General features: G+C 33.6%; 3 protein-coding genes across 4 annotated transcripts; 1 reads left to right on the top strand and 2 right to left on the bottom strand.

Moving 5' to 3' along the window:
- The first annotated feature begins 7,051 nt into the window (after positions 1 to 7,051).
- On the top strand, positions 7,052 to 9,078 carry LOC145160180 (protein LIKE COV 3-like). 2 transcript variants are annotated; one of them, XM_079079288.1, is made up of 6 exons: positions 7,052 to 7,361; positions 7,877 to 7,929; positions 8,005 to 8,114; positions 8,225 to 8,392; positions 8,488 to 8,715; positions 8,845 to 9,078. In XM_079079288.1, exons 1-6 carry the CDS (start codon positions 7,173 to 7,175, stop codon positions 8,946 to 8,948), a joined length of 852 nt encoding a protein of 283 aa, XP_078935414.1. In that variant the 5' UTR covers positions 7,052 to 7,172; the 3' UTR covers positions 8,949 to 9,078. The 2 variants fall into 2 exon arrangements, with proteins under 2 accessions (XP_078935414.1, XP_078935415.1); XM_079079289.1 differs by having other exon boundaries at positions 7,149 to 7,380.
- A 394-nt stretch (positions 9,079 to 9,472) lies between these two features.
- Positions 9,473 to 13,746, bottom strand: CHR1 (chromatin remodeling 1). The gene is made up of 16 exons (XM_079079287.1): positions 13,612 to 13,746; positions 13,296 to 13,379; positions 12,749 to 13,009; positions 12,578 to 12,667; positions 12,150 to 12,496; positions 11,864 to 12,053; positions 11,597 to 11,772; positions 11,451 to 11,508; positions 11,177 to 11,366; positions 10,988 to 11,083; positions 10,815 to 10,909; positions 10,586 to 10,705; positions 10,388 to 10,507; positions 10,212 to 10,310; positions 10,017 to 10,118; positions 9,473 to 9,926 (listed from the first exon to the last, which is right to left on the bottom strand). The coding sequence occupies exons 2-16, from the start codon at positions 13,362 to 13,364 to the stop codon at positions 9,690 to 9,692; spliced, it is 2,250 nt and encodes a 749-aa protein (XP_078935413.1). The 5' UTR covers positions 13,365 to 13,379; positions 13,612 to 13,746; the 3' UTR covers positions 9,473 to 9,689.
- A 3,714-nt stretch (positions 13,747 to 17,460) lies between these two features.
- On the bottom strand, positions 17,461 to 21,545 carry U1-70K (U1 small nuclear ribonucleoprotein-70K). Its single transcript, XM_079079290.1, has 10 exons — positions 21,261 to 21,545; positions 20,699 to 20,813; positions 20,528 to 20,607; positions 20,357 to 20,432; positions 20,214 to 20,278; positions 20,053 to 20,115; positions 18,724 to 18,805; positions 18,478 to 18,640; positions 18,338 to 18,406; positions 17,461 to 18,269 (listed from the first exon to the last, which is right to left on the bottom strand). The coding sequence occupies exons 1-10, from the start codon at positions 21,357 to 21,359 to the stop codon at positions 17,603 to 17,605; spliced, it is 1,479 nt and encodes a 492-aa protein (XP_078935416.1). The 5' UTR covers positions 21,360 to 21,545; the 3' UTR covers positions 17,461 to 17,602.
- Positions 21,546 to 21,917: the final 372 nt, after the last annotated feature.

A 21,917-nucleotide genomic window follows, 5' to 3' on the forward strand; every position in this document is an offset into this window, starting at 1 on the left:
TCCTCCGATAGACGGCGGTCTTCGTCATGGCGACCTGATCCAAACCGTCGATGGCCTGTTCAAGGATGGTGATGGCCGGAATCGATAGAACCAGAACAGATGAAGGCCGACGTCGACGTCGGAATTTGTAGGTTGTAGGTGACAAACCATTCTCATACTTGTTTAGTTTATTTAATCATTATTCGTAATAAATTATTAAAGTCTTAATGCAAATTCATCAAAAACTAGAACCTGAATTATCCTAAAAAAATATCCAAACTTGGATGGCATTTTTTCCTTCTTTTTATTTTTATTATTTTTTTTTAGGCAAATTACTTTTAACTTGTATTATTTTAGTTTGATCAGAAGAAAAAGGGCCCGTAAAAAGAAGAAAAAGGTTCGATATATATCTTGGGTAAATAGAAAAGTTAGGACTTGATATTATTCTTTTTATGTTCGAAAAATTATCAACTAAGAAAATATAAAATCAACCACATGACCACAAGATTGGTGTAGTTCCGCTATCGATGTGATAGGATATGTCGTCTAAGAAGTTTGTACAATTACAAACATCGTACAACAATGATCATTTTGTTTGACCAAAGGAGGGTTTTTTGGTTCTATTATGTCAACAGTTGGGAAGAAAACAACATTTCATTTTCAAGAAATGTTCTCTTTCTTTCCCCATTCGTTGCTACTTCAGTTTACTGTTTAGATTTATATTTTACTTCATATCCTTAATTTAATACCTTTTAGTTATAACAATATCATCTTTATTGTTCTTTGTTCTTACATGTCTTCTATAAATCTGCCTCCTCCATACAGAGAAGAGGAGGAGAGGAGGATGACCTTTTGTTCACAACCTAGAAAACAAAATGAAACAGTTACAAATAGGAAAAAGGAAAAATTACCTAAAAATGTAATAAAGTTTTCAAAAAAAAAAACATTGTTTTTTTAGTGCACAAAATACCATGGAACGGCTATTGTATCAGTTTACCCGGTTATTAAAATGTTCTAAAATATTCAAAAAATATCATTGTTGTTTTTTAGTATAAAAAATATCATTAAAGCATACTATTTGTACACAGAATACCAAAATAGTACACATGTGTTCAAATAAAAATTTGTGGTAACCGGTTACTTCGTGTAAATGGAAAGAAGACTTAAAAGCGTAACGACATTTCCAAAATGTTCAAAAAATATTGTATTTTCGTTAACTTCGTTGTTGTCGGATTATGTAGAACACAATCACAAGAGATCATGCACCGCCATATCAGTTCACAACATTTGTGCATTCTCTTTCATTCTTTCAGTCGATCGTTCTTTCGGTAACATGAAAAGTAAGTGGGTAATAACCTTAGTTAAACGTTCTTGCTTCTAGATCGTATTATATGTCTCAAACCTAAAACATATATACGTTATATAGATACACATATTATACGTCAAGAATAGTCGTTCATTAGTGTTACGGCACAAAAGAGACACAAATGAGAAACGGGTGTGACGCTATGTCATGAGAATTCCTAAATGTGGATGCAGAGAGTAGGAGTTGCGTTTAATTCTTCAGGAATAGTGAGAGATGAATGGTTAGGAACACTCAACGTCATGTGGCTAAGTTGATGACGATTTGTAGTCAAAGTAGAGAGAGAAGCATATGTGTTGGAGCGCTTGAACGACTTGCATCCTAATTGATGGTTCTTAGTTATGTGTTTTTCTATGATTGTATTTAGATACAAACTGATCGAGTAAGAGAATGAATGAAAGTGCACAACTGGACAGAACTGGTGTGTGAACCGGTACAACAGTGAATGATCTCTAGTGAATATGTTCTACATAATCCAGAAACAACGAAGTTAACAAAATGTGCTCTGAAAAAACAACTATGGTATTTTTTTTTAACATTTTGGAAACATAAATGGTATTTTTTTGTACTAAAATATGTACTTCGTTGGTATTCTTTGTACAAATGGTATACTTCAATGGTATTTTTTGTACTAAAAAAACAATGACATTTTTTGAACATTTTGGAAACTTCATTACCCTTTAAAGTCATTTTTCTATTTACCTGAGGGAACTGGTTACCATAAGCTTTTATTTGAACACATATGTAATTTGTTTGTATTTTGTGTACAATATTTTTTCTCAAAAAAAGAAAATTCCAAATATACTTTTTCTTTATAAGATCATATTTATACAAAAACAAACATATTTTCATATAAAAAATCATATATTTTCTATATAAAAACTTTTTTAAAAAACTTTTCTGTATACGAAATACATATTTATAAAAATAGGTAGTTATAAAGTGCATAAATATATACAAATTCATTTATATATATATATATATATATATATATATATATATATATATATATATATATATATATATATATATATAAACACGTATTTTACAATAAAAATGTATACAAACATCTATTTTATTATAAATACATTTTGTAAAAACATATTTATATACACCCAAATAAGTGTTTGTATACATTTCTTTTGTAAAAACATATTTATATATTTTTGTAAACACCTATTTTATAATAAACGCATTTGTATTCAAACACGTTTATATATAAAATGTATACAAACACGTATTTTATAAAAATATATTCAAACATGTTTTTATAAACAAATGTATACAAATATGTTTTTATAAAAAATATATATACAAATATGTTTTTGATAAAAAAAACATCATTTGAGAAGTAAATTATCCTTTTAAATGTATACTCTAAATAATATTTATAGAAAAAATTAAAATTATTGCCATAAAAAAATAACTCATATTCAAAATTGAAAAAGAATTTTTGATCACTGATAAAAAATGTGTCTTCAAATTAAAAAACAAAATTTATTGTCATACAACTTTTTTTTCCAACCCACACAACGTTATATTTATAATAAAATAGTTGTTGGTACAAATTTTTTTTGTAAAATAAGTGTTTGTATAGATTTTTTTTTTGTAAAATATGTTTTGGTATATATTTTTTTTATAAAAACGAATTTGTATATATTTATGTACTTAATAAATACCTATTTTTAAAAATAGGTATTTCATATACAAAAAAGTTTTTTTAAAAAAAACATTTTATATAGGAAATATAAGATTTTTTATGTGAAAATATGTTTTTTTGTATAAATATGATTTTTTTTAAAAAGAAACATATTTGAAATTTTTTTTGAGAAAAAAAGTTGTAAAAAAAAAAATAAAGTTATGATGAATTCATAACAAAATTCTGAAATCTAGGTCAAAAGAGTAAACTTTTGACTAAATTTGTAATAAAATTTAAAATCTGGGCTTAAAGTGTAATTTTTGGACCAAATTTGTAATAAATTTTGAAATCTTAGCCAAAACTGTAGTTTTTTAAAGTTGGGTAAAAGTGTTAAATTGGATACGATTACCGATTTTTAGAACTTAATTGAATAAAAAAAATATAAAGACGAAATCGATTATGAGGCCAATATGTAACGACTTTTTTGTAGTTTTCCCTTCTTAGTATTAAGACCTTAATCATAAATATCATCAATAGTCACTTGAGTCTTTATCATAAATCATTAATCTTTCATCACCTTTTAACCATTTAAAGTGTTTAAAAATAAACATCATTTAAGTCATAGTATATATAAATGCAATGCAATATGCTTCGATCACATCCTAAGTCATCTCAAGTCTAATCCTTACACGTCCTTAAGAGAGAAATGTCTTACACGGTCATTATGAGATCTGTCCAAGTAAAGAAGGCATTTATGCCAAACAATACCCTCATAAAGAAGGCATGTTAGCCAAACATTATGCAAGTGGATCGTCATAGCTACGACACTGTGCTCATCACACAAAATCCATATACAAAGTAACTAGTCACATATTGTATACAAGTGATGCATGTCTAACTTCAAAAATATATCAAAATAACATACTACTTTGAAAACTCTCATTTTTACCAGTAAACATAAAATTTGTCATTTTGGTCATTTTACCCTAAAACACGAAATGAAAAACATAAAATTGATAACTTTTACAAAATTCCAGATGAAATATAGAAATTACATGAATGATAGTGGCATTTTGAGAAGAATCTTCTTCATTACAACTCGGGGTTGATTCATTTAGTGAATAAACTTATGTATTTGTCTTACATTTCCGAGCTCAAGTTTGAAGAAACCCCTTCATGCAATATATGCATGTTATTAATTCAAGAAAATAGAGTCAAAAACAACTAATTTTAAAATTCTAAATCACGAAATATATAATGCATTGAAAAATTTTCATATACCATTTTTACTTTTTGTAAGCATATAAGACATTAGGGTATCCGTGTGGAAACAATCAAATGATGTAAGTGGTTTTTGGCTACCATTTTTATATATGCCAATAGATTCAGATGCATGCCTTTAAAGAAACATCAACAAACCTCTTTTCACATTCAAAATCCACAAATTTATTTAAAATTTCTAAATATAGTGGAGTAATCCCCAAAAAAAACTATAATTAAACAATTATAAAACATACAAACCATGGATTACTATAATTTTTAGTTATAACCTACCCATGTATTTGTGCAAGGACCTTCATAATTATGAATATTGTAAAGTCCCAAAACTCATAACCAATTTTTTTTTGTTTTGTTTTTATATAAATAGACCATCATCCAAACATGTTTTTCAAAACCGTAAAGTATTCAAAGTATATCAATAAACATCCCAAAAGTACATCATAGTCAAATAAGCGGAAAATCATGGTGTGTGCAATGCGATCATCTCGAGCTCTTCCCCTTCGAACGGAAGCACCTGAAACATAAACTAAAAATTGTAAGCACAAAGCTTAGTGATTTCCCCAAATACCACATACCATATATATACGCCAGCTCAATGTTGTGTCAGGTCTATTTCACTTATGGGTCTATTTCACCCCCGAGTCTATTTCAACTCATATGTCAGCACAACGTTGTACCAGGTCTATTTCACCCCTGAGTCTATTTCATCCCTGAGTCTATTTCAACTCATATGTCAGCACAAGGATGTACCGGTTCTATGTCACCCCTAGGTCTATTTCACCCCCACATACATATAACAAACATGTACACAGGCATACAACACATACAGTTGGAGTCATAAAGACTACAAACACATACAATCCCTAGTGTCCTACAGCATAATGAGCAAACTCACCTCACAAAGAAGCCCAAAATCCAACACGTCCTTAAAATCCCACAACAGGTGTTAGGCGCCACCTAGATAACTACACGAGGCAAAATCCGTAATTTACCTATCAGGACATTAATGGCTAAACAAAATCCACAAATCAAAAGTCAACCTCAAGGTCAACAGTCAATGTTGACTCCAGCTGTCCGTCACGACGTGGTCTTCCTTGGCCACGCCGTGGTTTGCTGACTACCAAACAGTCGGGAAAATCCCTGCCGCCACGCCGTAATGACCTAGGACCACGTTGTGGTTGTCGAGGTTTCTAACAGCTTAAGGCATTAAGCTGTTTTCTCCGATTCCAAGAGCCCTAAAGCTCAGATCTGGTCCAAAATGTGATCTAGAAGGATAAAGTTTCTAACTTTATCCATTAGGACCACCCAAAATGTCCAAAACCAAAATCTCCATGTCCCAAAAGGCTTATAAGGAAAGAACTTAATCAATAAGCACTTATTCCACAAAATCCGAAGTTCATCCTTTCCAGAAGTGATTGTAGCACCAAAACTAACTTAAAAGTTGGTGTTTTATAGACATGCATGTCCAATGCATGTCTTGAACCCATATTAGGTCAAAATGAGGGTTTTATGACCTAATCTCATGCATGGATCAAAAACCCAACTAAACTCCAGATCCATGGCACAAAATACACCAAATGTCCCAAAGATTCATAAAGTTGCAAACTTTATGAGATCTCATTATCACAACAAACAAGAACAAGAAGTCAATGGGACAAAACTCAAGATCTAGCAACCTAGCATGATAAAAATCGAGTCTTGGGCACTTACAAAGGCCCAGAAGAGTGCTAGGGTGAAGAATGGAGACTTGCTTGCTTGATCTTTGCTTCTTTCTTCCTTTTTCTTCATTCTTAGCTTCAAGGAACACCAAAACTAGCTCAATAATGGAGGAAAGTGATTAGGGTTTCTTTGGGGCTTAAGGGGAATGATGGAGGCTGAGGATGAGCAAACCCTAGCCTCATCATTCCTTTAAATAGGGAGCAAACCCGAAAAAATAGGGTTTGCATGCCAGTCGCCACCACATCGTGGTGACTCGAATACACGCGACCCATTTTCGCCTAGCCACATCGTGGTGGTGCCTCCACCAGGTCGTGGTAATCCCCAACATGATAGATTTAAAAATGAAAAACATACTTAATGATCCGGGCGTTACAAATGTGTTGCATCAATTTCTACTCTACACAAGTAAAATATCTTATATGACTGAAATATGTTAAATCTGTATTGGTCTTCACTCCAAGGAGATATTGGGTCAAATAAAACGTGATACTTGGGTATTAGACATGGTTGTTTTTGGATTGGTTAAATTTCTTAATCGTGATAAACAAAATAAGAAGACGAAAGATGAAAAATGACGTTGTTAAAGATTAAAATCATGTCTGCAGTTCATTTATGTGTGTGCTTGAAGATCCTCAACAACGGTGTATTCAGCTAGGGTTTTCCAAAGGTGCTACATGTAAGATCAGCGGGCAATAGCGATAGTGATTGTTCAATCGGGCAATAAAAAGTTGATGAATGAGTCATGTTGCCTGAGAAGGATCGTGGTGGGTTGGTTGCCTGAGAATGTGTGGTCGGTGTCATGTTGCAATGGTGGAGCCAAATTAGGTTAAGGTTTCTGTGATTTTAGGTTACAAATGCAATCCAAGTTTGGAAACTATGAAGACGCGTAAGTATTTGTCAAAAGAAACTGGGCTTGACTTGTTATTTGGTCAAGATGATGTCGGTAATTTGATCTAAAGGTGGAAAAGTTATAAATGAAATACAATTAAGGTTTTGATTGTTTAAGATAATGTCGTAAAGTTTTTATTATATGAAAAGGGAAGTATGGTCTCTTTTTTGCATATGAAGCAATAGTTAAGGGCTAATTAACGATAGCACAAACGAAAGATTGCATGAACGAACGTACGTGAGTTGGTTATTACTTGCAGAGTCGACGTTGGCAGCTATTCGCATGAAGAAACGGAGAGAAAAATGGGGACGAGAGAGAAAGATAGAGATAGAGATAGAGATAGAGATCTAGAACGTCTTATACCAATTAGCACATTAAGAAGATCAGAGACGATTGATGGTGATTCCCACTCCTCATCGCCGGCGGAATCCCCTGCACCGGGGGCTTCCTCCTCTTCCCCACACCATTCCGGCAAGGAGGTCTGCAAATTTGTGCGTGTCTCTTCCTGTGGTTTGTTTCTCTTGTGTATCCTCGATATTTGAAATGAAATATTAAACCATAATTTGTTTATTAATTCATGCATGTTTGATGATCCGATTAAAATATATATCCAGCTAGGTTTTGATATTGATTTCCAATTAATGTGGTTGATACGATTGATTGTTCGCCACAATTGATACCGAATGTGTACATCTTATTTGACTAAATTGCATTGTTGTTCTTTGCAATAACACATTCAAAATCTTTCTAGGTTGTAATTTTGTTGATCAGGTTTAAATATCATATACAGCAGAATTGATACAGATTCGATTATCTAGAAAAAGGAGAAGAAGTGAAGGATAATTCACAACCAAGTCTATTGAACTTCAATTCGATCTTACCATGTTTAACATCGATTGTTGATGAGGATTCTACTAAACATACACATACACGCACTAATTAATGATTTAAGGAGTAAATCCGCAGAATTATTAGTGATATTTGTTGTTTGTATGTGTATATGCAGGCAATAGTGAAAGTAATTCGCAGTTGGGCTTCAAAAAAGTTCATGACTGGATGGTTTGCTTGCTCTCATTAATTTCATCGTTTTCATATCTTATTCAATTCTTCTCTAAAGTTTTCTTATTTTTGCAGTGTGATTTTATTTCCCATAGCCATCACATTTTATGTGACTTGGTGGTTCATTCAATTCGTGGATGGAATCTTCTCCCCAATCTATTATGTTCTTGGAATCAATACATTTGGTTAGAGCTAGCTAGCTAGAGGCATTAATTGCATCGAATGCATCAACATATTTATACCATCATGACATTTTTTTTTACTAATATAATAAGTTCTTGTTGTGATCATTCAGGTTTTGGATTTGTGACGTCAATTGGTTTCATATTTTTGGTTGGTGTGTTCATGTCATCATGGTTGGGGTCGTCTCTACTGAGCTTAGGGGAGTTTATAATAAAGAAGCTGCCTGGCATGAGCTACATTTATGCTGCTTCTAAACAAATTAGTTCAGCGATTTCACCAGGTAGTTAATTAATTAACTCATTGTATAATGTATTTCTAATAAATATATATATATAAAGATATAAGTTGTAATAGTACGTGTTTAAATTTGTTTAGGTGAAGAAGGTTCACAAGCATTTAAAGAAGTTGCGATCATAAGGCATCCACATGATGGAGAATACGCAATTGGGTTCATAACATCAACTGTTATGTTACGTAAGAATGAAGGGTCTGAAGAGTTATGTTGCGTTTATGTGCCAACAAACCACCTTTATCTTGGAGATATGGTGCTTGTCAATTCAAAAGATGTTATGAAGCCAGATATCTCTGTCAGAGAAGGCATAGGTATTTATATATCACCTTATAGAATTACATGTTTTTAATTAACATGTAATTACCTTTATACATATCCGGCCATAAAAGTAATTATTTACATTTGTAGCATTAATCTGATTTTTTTTACTATAAATACAGAGATTGTGATCTCAGGAGGCATGTCGATACCAGAGACATTAACTATGGTGGATTTTGAAACAACATTTCCAAGAAGCCGGAAGTTTGTTGTTCCACGAGTATGATTTATAATTCATTCAAAGTGGGGATTTATAATTTTTGTTAAATCTTGATTATTCATGTTATTGAAAATACAAAGAATGGATTTACCTCGTATTGTAACCTGTAATTGTCGACAAGCATTGTATTACTTGTAACTCATGAAAGAAAAACAATAAATTAAAATAACATCTTCTTTTCTTTTTCTTTCATATCATCTCTTTGCTATTTGGCCTAATATTTTTCTAAGTTAAAAGTAAACAATTTGCAAATCTGGAGAAGAAGGACCAATCACAATGTGTTAAGTTTTTGGAAATCTATCATTTGATTGAATAGAATATAATTTGAAATTGTTTACTTATTCATCAAAATACCTGTAATCCAATACTACCCTATCGTTTGCATCACACATGATATGGAGAGGTGATAGGAATGCAACAAACAAATAACAATCAAATCATCTAAGCAAAGTAGCAGAAAAAAGTTAAGAAAAGCCCAAACATTGCCTTGTAGTTGTAGATGCTCTAAAGTCTAAACGCAAAGCAAAACATGTTTAACATTTTCTTACTTGCCCATTCTCTCTTAAGTCTTACCAATATTACATCACATGAACCTACTTAATCAGTGCTCACATTTAAAAGAAAAGGGTCATAATTCCATTTCTAGACCCACACAAAATCCTAACCAAACACCGTCATTCCAAAAAAAAATAAAGAGGCAACTGTGAGTGTTTGTTCCAAAAGGGCAAAATGGTAAACATGGTTGCGTTAGTTGTTGACAGTGGAAAGCATCCCACCAGTAGCTGTGGGAATGACCACCTCCCAACCAGGGCCTTTAAGTGGCAGTGCACTTGTCATGTACTCGGGCTTCGCATCTGATCCTGCTTTTGCAAGCAGATCACTCCTATCCAACACCCTTTCAAGATCCTCCTCGCTTATATCTGTTTGTATCCTTTTGTCTTCTGGATCATCATCATCTCTCAAAAGCGCCAGCATGTCCTCCTCCTATACCATTATATCATACTTTCATTATTCATTATCAATAAATAAACATCCATCCAATTAAAATGACTTATTAACTAAACATATACCTACCTTCAAAACTTCTGTGTTTGTCTTCTCCTGTTGAAACTGACCTTTTCCAATCACCACATGCTCCAGCCTCAGCTTCCTGAAAGCTCTTTTCAAAATCCGACCCTACAATTATTATCATCATATCAATCAATTATACAACATTGAATAAACTAACCAGATTTAATTAATATAATATACAAGAAATCAAATAAATACCTCAACAGATTGTGCAGTTGCAAGCCTGTAGACATGAACAGGCTTTGTTTGCCCAATTCTATGACATCTATCCATTGCTTGAAGATCCATTTGAGGATTCTGAACCAAATCCAAATATGTTTATTAAACTAAAACTTAAAAGAAAAAATATTTAATATGTTGGATGATGAATGTACCCAGTCACTATCATATAAAATGCAGGTATCTGCTGCAGTCAGATTAATTCCTAGCCCACCAGCCCTTGTGCTCAGAAGGAATATTCTAAGATCACTATCCACATCATTGAACTCCTGGATCTGTAGTTTTAAAAAAAAAAAAATTAGAATACAATCATTAAAGCTTATACCCAATAATTTGACCTAAACTAAACCTACTTGTTGTCTTCTCTCATCTAACTTCACACTCCCATCAATTCTACAAACTTCGATACCCTTCTCACTGAAGTAGTAATGCATTATATCCAATATTTTAGTCCACTGAGAGAAAATTAAAACCTGTTGTTTACAAAAATTAAACATATCATTAATTTACAATTTACAAATAATAACACCAACATCTCAATTCTCAACACCAAAAAGAACAAACATCAATTTAATTTAATACTTTGTGTTTGCGAGCCAACAGCTTTTGCAGCAATTTTTCAAGCAACTGAAATTTCCCACATTGTCCAACTATTTGTTCTACAGGTGGATAAAAACCTATCCAAACAAAAATAATCAATATTTATTTATAATATTTAATATACTAATTATTTAATTCAATAAATTTAAACATACATGAACCCTCAAAGGCTCCCTCCAAGAGGTCAGGATGGTTGCAATTTTTCCTGAGCTGAATCATCAGATTATTTAGCTGTCCTTTCGAACCACGACCTGTAATTTTATTTTTCAAATAAAACCATTATTAATATTATATTTTGATTATTTCAAATTTAATAAATTAAAAAACCTTTGCAATTGCATTACCAGTGTCGACTTTCTCTCTCAGATAAGCTTCAAGAGACTTGTTGACCAAAAGATCTTGGAAGTTCTTTTGATGCTCAGTAAGAGTAGCATACAAAATTATCTCTTTTTTGCGAGGAAGCATTTGTTCAACATCTTCTTTCATTCTTCTCAGCAGAAAAGGACGCAAAATAGCATGCAACTTTGCTACAACCTGAAATTATAAACAAATATTAAATTAAAAAAAGAATAAGAAATAAAGGTAGGGAATAAAGTATACAAATAATTTTTTACATACTTTTGATTTTCTCCCTTCTTCTCCTTCCTCGGTGTTTGACTTTCCAGATAGATCAAACCTATGTTTACATCATATTATTAATAAGTGAAGATTTATATAGTTGTATAAAGTTAAACTTATAATTTTTTATAAAATATAAAAGTTACCATGACTCAAATTCAGCATGGGACGAGAATATATCAGGCAAAATGAAGTTGAGCAAAGACCAAAGTTCTGCAAGATTGTTCTGAAGAGGTGTTCCAGTCAACAAAAGCTTGTTTTCAACACGTAACCATTTTAACTCTCTTAATAGTTTGCATTGAGAATTTTTCAATCTGTGACCCTGTATGTTATGAAATTTAACAATTTAGTTGAAGGAAATAAAACAATGATAGGCATAAAAGAATAGATAAGAACAAGGTAACTAGAAGCACCTCATCAACCACAAGGTATTTCCAGTTGTAATGCCTCAAGTGCTTTTTAGCATCATTCATTGCTACTTCATATGAAGTAATCACAATTGGAAACTTTGGGCCTATTGATTTTGGCATGTGTTTTCTCCTTAGTTCCTCTCTTGCAGATCTATCTCCATGGTAGATAATTGCATTCATAGATGGGACAAACCTTCACAAACAAGAAAAGATAGAGTTTAAATTTGAATACTCAAACTTGAAAGAAACCAATAAAGATAAAAACTTTGTAGAACAAGAAAAATGATACCTTGCAATCTCATTTGCCCAATTTGACAAAGTAGACAAAGGGGCAATAACCAAGTAGGGCCCATCTAAGCCATTCCCTTTTAAATGTGCAAGAAAACCAATAGTTTGTATTGTTTTCCCAAGTCCCATTTGGTCAGCAAGAATACCATTAAGACCATTTTGCCACAGTGAGATCATCCATTTGACACCTTTAACTTGATAAGGTTTCAACTTTCCACCAGTCAACAAAGGAACAAGCTCAGCCTGCTCTATTGCAGCTCTCTCTTCTTTACTGAGATTGGTGTCATCAAAAGGGGTACCTTCTTCAGATCGTGTAAGCATGGCTGCTACAGCTGTTTTGGCCTTCCTCTGAAAACATGATGCAATATTGTTATGACTTGGGTAAAAACAGAGAAACTGTAGAGAAAAAAACAAGATAAAAGACATTACTGTGTTGTAATTTGAGGCAGATTTTCTTTTAGCACCACGGCCTTTCTTCTTCGCCCCTTTTACTCCATTAACATCTTCAGCCACCCCATTCTGCAATTGCAACTCAGAAAATGTGAGCAAATGTCAAATTATGAGCAAAAGAACGAGATGATAGAGGGCATGGGAGCATACTTTAGTTATGTCGTCCATTTTTTCCAGTAAAAATTCAGAGTAAAGCTGAGTCTGAGTAAGAAGCTCATCCAGTTTAGTAAACTGTGTGTCGTTCAAGGTAGGAGGTTCCTTTTCCACAGCTTCTTCTTCCTGATTCCTTTGTTGTTCAAGTTTTACTTCCTCTTCTGCCATTACAGCTGGGATGAGAGTTGCGTCCCCATTTTTTGTCTCGCATAACAGTTCATCTTCCATCTTCACAGCAGATTTATCCTTGCAGACATCCTTCAAAATAAATCGGGAGTAACAGTTAAGAAGGTAACCAAGAGCTTTAACTTTTTAAACAAAATATTCAGGCAGAAACCTCGAGGAAAAAAAGGATAAACAAAAGCTGTAGATATGGCGCCGTAAAGCATATAGGATCACAGTAGATTCAAGGATCTTATAGCTAAAATGGAGTTCGATAACAATAAAGCCACAAGCACGCACAAAAAGTTGATTTTAAGCATATACGAAGTAAAGTACGGAGTAAACGAAAAAGGGGGAAATGTATAAAAATATGATAACACACCTCGTCTTCAAGCACCGAAGTCGGAGAATCTGCTACTGGTTCTTCCATGACTTCGTTTTTAGGCACCATCTCGCAGTCAAAACCCTAGAAAATAAAGTCAAACAAAATCAAATTTTCAACACAAAATGTATACAAGGAAATCAGAACTTAAAACGCGAACAAAATGTCTGAAAAGTTTCGAAGCAAAAACTGCAAACCGGAAAGGTGAACTGAATCGCAAGCATGTGGCGAGAACATATATCAACATATATGGAGAAATTAAAGCATCATACACATAAAACAGCAAAATTATTTCAAATTTGAGGGTGAAACTTACTTGGATCTCTGCAGGAAGCGTGAAGAGGACCGGTGGAGAAGGTCCGATGACAATGGAGAGTGGCAAAGAAAGGTTTTCAATGGAAGAAAAAGGGGGATGTTTGGTAGTGTTTAATAGGCTTGTGTAATCGAGGAGTGGGCGGGAAAATGTGAATTTGCTTTAATGCCCTGGAAAGAGGATACAATTACGAGTGGAGCCATTCTTCACGCCATTACTGGTCATTTTTCAAATTTATTCCACCAATCGATGTACTTTATGCATATGGGTTTAATCCTAAACATTATTTTAAATAATAATTTTAAAAGAGTTTTAAAAAAATTATATGATTATTTAAGACACCTTCGATGGTATTTTGTATGAAGTAAATTACTTACTTGAAATGATTTATAGGTTGACGTTGATAGTCTTGTTAGTTTCCATAATCGACCATTTTGTAAATGTTAATACTCAATACTTTTATGATACAAAGCAAAACGGTATGTTTAATTGTTTATAATGAGGATTGAATTTGATTGAATGTTATTTAACACTTATAAAAGTCTGTTATCTCTTAGGGGTGTTTGGATAAATATTTCTACCACAATAAACAATAAGCATCTCCCCTTGCTTATTAAAATCAGCTTATTTAGTTTATTCCTACCACAATAAGCTGGTTTTTAAGCTTCCTATCCAAACACTTCAACTCAGCTTATTGTTGTGAGAATAAACAATAAGCAACAAGCAGCCACTTTTTTCCCTATCCAAACACCCCCTTAACTCGGACATTCAATTTTTTACTCTAATAAATAAAGATATTTTTGTCACATGTCACATTATCATTCATTTTGCCACATGTCATTTTGTGGTTATTTTAAATTAAATTTTATTCCACATGTCAATTTTATGGTTTTTTCATTTTATTAAATTCCATATATATTTAAATATAATAATAAATGTATATCAGTTTCATTAATGGTATTTCCTTCTAATTGCAAAATTACTAAAGTAAAGCCTCATTAGTTTCTTTTATTTATTTATCTAAATCTAAATTATTTGTTTAAATTTAAAAGAGAAAAAAAAACACTTTACTTTTAATAATTCAATATTTTTCTCAATTTTATTATAAATTCAAACTTCTCAAATGTTTATAATTTATATTTATTTTTTATTTGAAAGAAACGCATATAATACATGGGTCTCATACCTAGTTATTTAATGAAGTATGATTGAGTTTGACATTGGTAAGGGTCACTCGTCCAGCAGGACTCATTCTGAATTTGATCCACTAGTAACATGTTCCTTAAAGGATGGACTTAGACTATTTGTACAAAATATGATGTTAAGTCCACTTGACATTAATATAAGTGCCAAATATGGATATCCCCATTTCTCACGATAATACAATCCTTACTTTTTATACCTTTCGTAGAAATTCAACCACTTAGTCCCAACTAAAGATCAAAATATGTACAATAAGAGGATTTGTAAATGTTTTTCGAAGTATTTTAGCATATGTTATGTTCCATAAAATATGCTAAATCTTTAAGAAAAAGCTTCTAAGAGATTAGGGTTATCAAAAGTACCAAAAATGGCACGTATATTGCTTTATGAATTCGGTCGAATAGGTGTACAAATATCGGTTGGTCGGGATTATCTCAGCCCAAAACTAACGGCCCGTATCGAATATGTGTACCCTTTATGCCGTTGGTCACTTTTGGTGCACTTGGACCCAAGTTCTGTAAGGAAAACTCTTTCATAACTATATTAAACATGTTTTAAACTTATAAAACAATTTTCTTTTTTTTGCATCTTGTCTTCTCCTTTTATGAAAACCCTTATTTTTAGAAAGATGACTTTTTATAAGTCTAATAATAGTGCACCTTGGGGGAGTTGATAATAGAAAGTTAAAAGTTTAAACATGTTTTACAAGTTTCTTGAACACCGAAATAAAGTTTATAAAGATAAAAAACAGTACTTTCATTTATATTTCGCTATGATAAAGATACTCTCTGTCTTCATCGGTTGCACTCACGCATGGTTGATCTAGTAAAAATCATTAAGACTTTAAAGGTATTCTCTAAACAAATATATAAGTTTTGATAACCAGTACTCTCATATACAATGTTAAGAGGTAATGAATCCCTCGTATAAATGTTTTGGAACATGTACACAATATAATGATATCGAATGGGGTCACACCACCGATATATGAATTGAAGCAAGTAAGTGTAGATGTGTAGATGATAATATCAAATGGACTTGCACCATCTTTTTCTTTCGGGTTTACCTTGGCAAGTCCCCAAGAGACGAGAGACAATGACAAAATGAGATTATATGACTTTGGGATTTGGATTTTAATGCCATAACATACATTGCATGTTACATTGTTTTATCTTTAAGATGGTTAGGAGTGTTCATCATCACATATCCAATGTTTTTTTATACAACCAATCCAATCAAATCATTCATTTGATATTGGATGTTGTCAATCGATCCAATCTAATTCGTTACAACTAACCGAACTAAATTGGTCTAATTAGAAATTGAATTTGATCAGTTGTATTCATTAGATGTTTAATATTCGATATCCTATATATCTAACTTGATCTATATAGTTTTCATCCAATTGGATCCATCTAAATTTCATCAAATTTTTAAATAACTGAAATATTTATATTAATATTTTTTAATAATTGAAACTGGATACTAATTGGATTATAAATGGATATATAGAATTGCATGAAATTTGGGTATCAAGTTGGATATCTAATTGGATATCTAATAGGATAGTAATTAGATTACATCGGTTGGTTTGGTTTTTATTGGATTTTCGTTATCATCCAAAAATCGAACCACTCTAATTAGATATTGAAATTTGAGAACCAATTCAATTCAATTGTGACTATATATTCAGTATATTTCAGTCGTTTGTAATTGGATCGGATTTTTTTCTACACACCCTCAAAGATGGTTATTGAGTATTATGGAGTTATAACAATGTACTTTGTGTTATGTAATGCTTTTCCTAAAAAAGAAAATTAAAAATGTAGTTTTAGGATGTCTAAAGAGGTTTTAATTGAAGTTGGGGTTGTTGCACTAGTGTATAAATTGTGTTCATGCATATACTTTGATATGACATCCAATCCCTGTATGACTCATTAGGCTCCTAAACCTAGTATATTATTTTGACATATGTTCAAGTTAGCAGCGGTCTCAGGTTTGAATCTTCAACCATAGGGTGACCCGTCGTTCGAAAAAAATGTACATAGCGACTATGAAGGTTGATTAGCATGCTGATAATGAGATTATGTTTCCACTTGACCTATTAGTGTGTTCATAACTTTTCTATGCCTTTGTATATTTTTGGCATTTTTTAAATTTATAAACCGTGAAAAGCTTGAATATTTTTGGGACCTTTTCTACACTTCTTTTATTGAAAATGGTATCAAACTGTTTTAATGAGATTGCAAGGCCTTTTTCAATTACCATATAATGTGCAAAGCATACGCTTAAGTGTAGTAGGTGGTTAGCATTGATTACTAGGTAAGTATTCTATCGAATATGAATTTATCAATGTGAGGTATTCATTTTGTTCTACATTAAAATCACTTTTCTTTAATTTTACATCTCCAAACAAGAGCTCTCTGTCGTATTCAAAAGCGTATGATTTGCAAATAAGGGGTCTGAAAACAAACAAGAGAAATCCAACTCTTAGAGATATCTTTTTGTACAAGTTTCTGTAGAAAATCCAGTGGGTCACTAATCCTTCTAGTTTTCACTATTTGGGCTATTTTGAATTTCATATACCACAAGAGCACAAGGCACAGTCTCCATTTCATGAAAACTCAAAAACAAATCACGAGGCACGAATAGTCTAATACACTTGATATTACAACTTATAAAAAACAATCCAATACCACCCACAAAGGTTAAATCCAAAGGTCCATAACAACACACAAAAACAAAAACAAAAACAAAACACATACGCGCATGCATCTTATGCTTTCAGTACTCAGTACTCATAGTCACGAGAAAGCGACCTGTCGGATCGCCTATACTCACGTTCACGATCCTTATCACGCGGCTCCACCTTTCCTGGCTCATACACATCATCCTCCATCTGATCATACCGATCATGATCCTGATGTTCATACCGCTCCTCATCATAATAATCATACCCTCCACCACCAACACCTCCCATATCACGCTCCGCATCCACACGCTTACTATTCCCATGCTCCCCTTGCTCATACCACTCCTCCATATCCCCACGATCACGATCATCATAGCTTTTCCCCCTAACATTATCCCCTCCTCCATGTTTATCTCTCTCATGTCTTTCACTGCGATCATACTCATAATCCTTATCACGCGACCTCCCGCGATCACGATCCAACGCCTCAACATCGCCCACCTCATAATCTTTCTCCCGATCCTTTTCACGGTGACGACTGCTACGCTCGCGGTCCCCACGGTCACGACCGCTACGGTCCCGGTCACGGTCGCGGTGTCGATCACGGTCGCGACCGGTTCGATCGCGGTCACGGTCACGGTCGCGGTCCCGGTGCCGGTCATCGCGGTGTTCCCGTTCTCTTGGCTTGTCGTGGGACCGCTCGCGCTCACGTTCACGTGATCTTTCCTTAACCACCCTTTCGCGCTCACGTGACTTCTCCCTCTCTCTGAATAATATTTAATTATGAAAACTATATAATAAATAAATAAATAATAATTGTATTATTTAATTTACCTATCTCCTCGCTCTTCAGTTGCTCGTGGCTCTACGGATCGAGAGGCTCCTCCTGATTGTTGTTGTTCTCTGATCACAAAAACAACATGTGCCAAATTAGAATCACTCAATTCTAGAAACAAAAACATGTGACAAATTACCTCCCGGAGTTCTTCTGGTTAACTTCTTCACCACCAACCCTGGTGGTCCCAAGTCCACCACCAAGCCTACGTGGCCGCCAGTTAGGAACTGTTCTTCCACGTTCAACATCCACAAGCACTCTTCTGTTATCAAGCTTCCTTCCATCCGCTTGTTTATATGCAGCTATTAATTCATAAAACATGCAATTTTAATAATAATGATAATAATAAAAAGGAAGTGAGACATGAGATGTAAATAAAAGAAACCTTTCATATCGCGTGTATGCATGTACTCAATGAAAGCATATCCTCTTGGTTTATTCGTCTCTTTATCAGCAATCAAGCGAACCTAAAAACTCTTGTGAATTAGACAAAATATCCAGATGGATTTATATTTTTTTTTTAAAAAAAAATCATACTCTTTTTGGATTTGAACAGATTGTAACGAAAAACATGCAGATGAAGGTTAGCAATTTTATAAAATCCTAATGCACGGCAAACAGGCGACTAAGCCTCAATAGCCGTGCTCACCTTTTAATTTATAGGCTCCCGAGGCGAGAATAGATGCATCAATCATCATCATCACTGCTAGAACTTGTAGCCAATTTCTCCAACAAACTACCCTCCCCTTACCAGGGACTATTTAATTAAATAAATAAATTACTAGAAAAATGATATAATTGTTTATATATATAAAATACCAGGAAATCTTCTCAACTTCTGAAACGTTTTTGATATGATATGATATGATACCCTTTGAATCCAAAAGTAAGAAATTTTCAGTAGCAAAAAACGCAACAACTTTGAAAAGAAGAGAAGAGATGCACTCCCTAAATGTTTTACCCATTCACAGTCTCCATTTCTTGCATCATTCATCTGTGCTGAAGTAGGATACCTTTTAACAAGTGACATGACACAATTGCCCTTACCATGGATGGTGACTATAATCTTTTTTACTAGAATAATACCCAAAATACCCGGATTCTTGATTTGTGATTTGAGCAGAGAGAGAAAAAGGAAAGGGGAAAAGAAAAGAAACTATGAGGGTAGTAGTAGAATGGGTGGGCAATAATACCTGAGGAAAAATTACCGATTTGACTGAACTTCCAACTTACTATTCGGATTTTGGAGAAAGGATAGGCATGTAATTTTCTCAAACTTACTGTGTATTGTTGAATAGATCTTATTCTAGCATCATGATTCACAAGTAAATGCATTGAAAAATGGAAAGACACATTTACAATTCTCCAAGTTTGTTGTTTCAGAAAAATCATTAATAGCAAGCATCATGTTAAAGGTGTATTGATATGGCAATATGGCATTGACAATCATGTATGCAGTTAGCAGAATTATAATCGTTTTTCAGATAACCCAGTTATGAGAATATGATAAAATCTATGAAATAATGTCTGGATAATGGGTTATCAGCTTTATTTCCAAATTGGGTTTTTTTATAAAAATTTAATTGTTTATTTCACAAAGATGTTTTGCAGACAACTTGATGAGGATGTTGTCTGTGTACCACATAACCAAACCTCTTACCGAACAAAAGGCTATAACCTTGAGCCCCTTTTTAGGGTACTCTACAAAACCTACCCGTTTGATTGGCCCATATGCCTCAAACTCCCTTTTAATTCTGCTCTCTGTTGTCTCATAGTTCTGAAAGTAAAAAGAAAAAACATTGATTCAATTAAATCAAGAAACTAGAAAGACATAAAGTCTAAAAATGCATCAATGCAAAAGAGAGTAATGCTCACAAGCCTAGCTACAAACAATGTCTTGTATGGATCTCCAGATATATTTGGGTCGCTGTTTGGATCATCTGTATAAGAAAACATGCATATGTCACTTCTAGAATCTATTAACTCAAAAAGAAAGAAAAAGAAAAGAGTCTTCTTACATTTCTCAAGCTCCTCGGCTGCCTTTCTTGCACCCTCTTCTAGTCTTAACTGGTGAATCCTAGCCCTCCGTTGGCCCTGATTCACACATGTACATCAAGTATCAACCAAAAGATAATTAACATACAATGGATGATTAAAGTGTATATAGTTTGCTAAATGAAGAATCTTACAGGTGTTTCACCCTTTTCTACTGGTGGAGCATATTCAGGATCAGTGGGCTCAGCAAAGTGGCTAACATACTGTGCCATGCCTTTTCAAATGAAAGTAGAAGCAAATCAATTAGATTTTTCAACCTGCAATGTATGAATTAGAACTTAAATAGTATAACATGTATTACATACCTGTATATGGTGGACATTTTCTCTTCTCAGGAGGTGGTTTATACTCCAGAGGAGGACGTGGCTCAAAAAGCTTTAACAGATTATTAGTTAATCCTGTTGGATGACTCTGTCCAATCTGCAAGAAACAATAGAAACAATCTCATACAGTTAAACTTGGGGGGCAGGAGTGCAAGCGAAAGCAAGTAAAACAAACAGCATCATTGCTCAAACTCAATGAGAATTTGATCCTCCCACAACCTTGTTTGCTAATAACTTCAACCTAGAGTTCTCAACTCAATAATTAATCCAATTTCACTGAAACCTAATTCTCAATTGAAGCCCTAATTACAACAATCACCAGCTAATATTACGAGAAATGATACTAACCCCTAGCAATTTCCGAATCCACTGCAAAGAAAACCAGCTAAAATCTCCTAGTTTCAATTTAATCGCATAATACAGAAACGCAGATTGCGGTAAAGAAATTAACCAAACCTAGGGGCTAGGGCGACAATTTTTTTTCTACAAGTAAAGTTCACCTAAAACAGAATCAAAGTTAGGGTTTTTAAGGATAGAGATATACCAGCTTCATTTGCATGAGATTAGCTCGGTTCTGTTGCTTCGTTCGAGCCTGAACGGCGGCGTTGTTGTTGCGCATGAACGCATCATTGTAATCCCCCATGTTTTTCAAGATCGGATCACAGATTTTAGGGTTTCAGTGTGATAACAACGAAACGGATATATAGATTAATGAATCAAAACGATTTCATGACGGATGACGAAGGGAAAGATCGATTTCTTAGAAGCGGCTACCTAAATAAAGAGAAAGGGTTTGAAGAGTTTTGTGAGGACTCGATGTAAGCTAACCGAGTTGAACCTTCTGTAACTCGGTCGGTGGCAGAGAAACTGTTCTGTTGCACTTGCATCTCCAGTTGGGCCTGCACTGGCCCATTTCTATTTGAGTTAATCCGGAAAATGTAATACGATAAAAAGTTTTAACTCATTAATGAAATTTTGAAGTATTCTTTTTGATGAATGTAAATAAACAATAAACTTGTGAATTATAAGGCTAAACGAGGTGACTTGGCACCAGTAAGGTGCCGTTTGATTTTCTGAAGCAAAAATTCATAAAGTCTGCGGACCATCTCTGCAACCCTTTGCAGTAGAAGAGGTGGACCAAACAGCTGCAGACTGTAATAAGAAGCGTGTTTGTTTTTTTTTTAACATCTGCATACTGCTG

Source organism: Lactuca virosa, chromosome 2 (assembly GCF_052849685.1).
Source record: "Lactuca virosa cultivar CGN04683 chromosome 2, Lactuca_virosa_CGN04683_v6, whole genome shotgun sequence".
In the NCBI taxonomy this organism is placed as follows: Eukaryota; Viridiplantae; Streptophyta; class Magnoliopsida; order Asterales; family Asteraceae; genus Lactuca; species Lactuca virosa.

What these genes read in the sequence shown, in the direction of transcription:
- LOC145160180 (XM_079079288.1), top strand. Translation starts at nt 7,173, where the DNA reads ATGGGGACGAGAGAGAAAGATAGAGATAGAGATAGAGATAGAGATCTA. An exon ending in AAAAAGTTCATGACTGGATG is followed by an intron (nt 7,930 to 8,004) that starts GTTTGCTTGCTC and finishes TTATTTTTGCAG; the next exon opens with TGTGATTTTATTTCCCATAG. An exon ending in TAGTTCAGCGATTTCACCAG is followed by an intron (nt 8,393 to 8,487) that starts GTAGTTAATTAA and finishes AAATTTGTTTAG; the next exon opens with GTGAAGAAGGTTCACAAGCA.
- U1-70K (XM_079079290.1), bottom strand. Translation starts at nt 21,359, where the DNA reads ATGGGGGATTACAATGATGCGTTCATGCGCAACAACAACGCCGCCGTT. An exon ending in CATATGGGCCAATCAAACGG is followed by an intron (nt 18,806 to 20,052) that starts GTAGGTTTTGTA and finishes AAGAGTTTTTAG; the next exon opens with GTTCGCTTGATTGCTGATAA. An exon ending in AACCAGAAGAACTCCGGGAG is followed by an intron (nt 18,407 to 18,477) that starts GTAATTTGTCAC and finishes TTTTGTGATCAG; the next exon opens with AGAACAACAACAATCAGGAG.
- CHR1 (XM_079079287.1), bottom strand. Translation starts at nt 13,364, where the DNA reads ATGGTGCCTAAAAACGAAGTCATGGAAGAACCAGTAGCAGATTCTCCG. An exon ending in AAATGGACGACATAACTAAA is followed by an intron (nt 12,668 to 12,748) that starts GTATGCTCCCAT and finishes TTGCAATTGCAG; the next exon opens with AATGGGGTGGCTGAAGATGT. An exon ending in CAAACACAGAAGTTTTGAAG is followed by an intron (nt 9,927 to 10,016) that starts GTAGGTATATGT and finishes ATAATGGTATAG; the next exon opens with GAGGAGGACATGCTGGCGCT.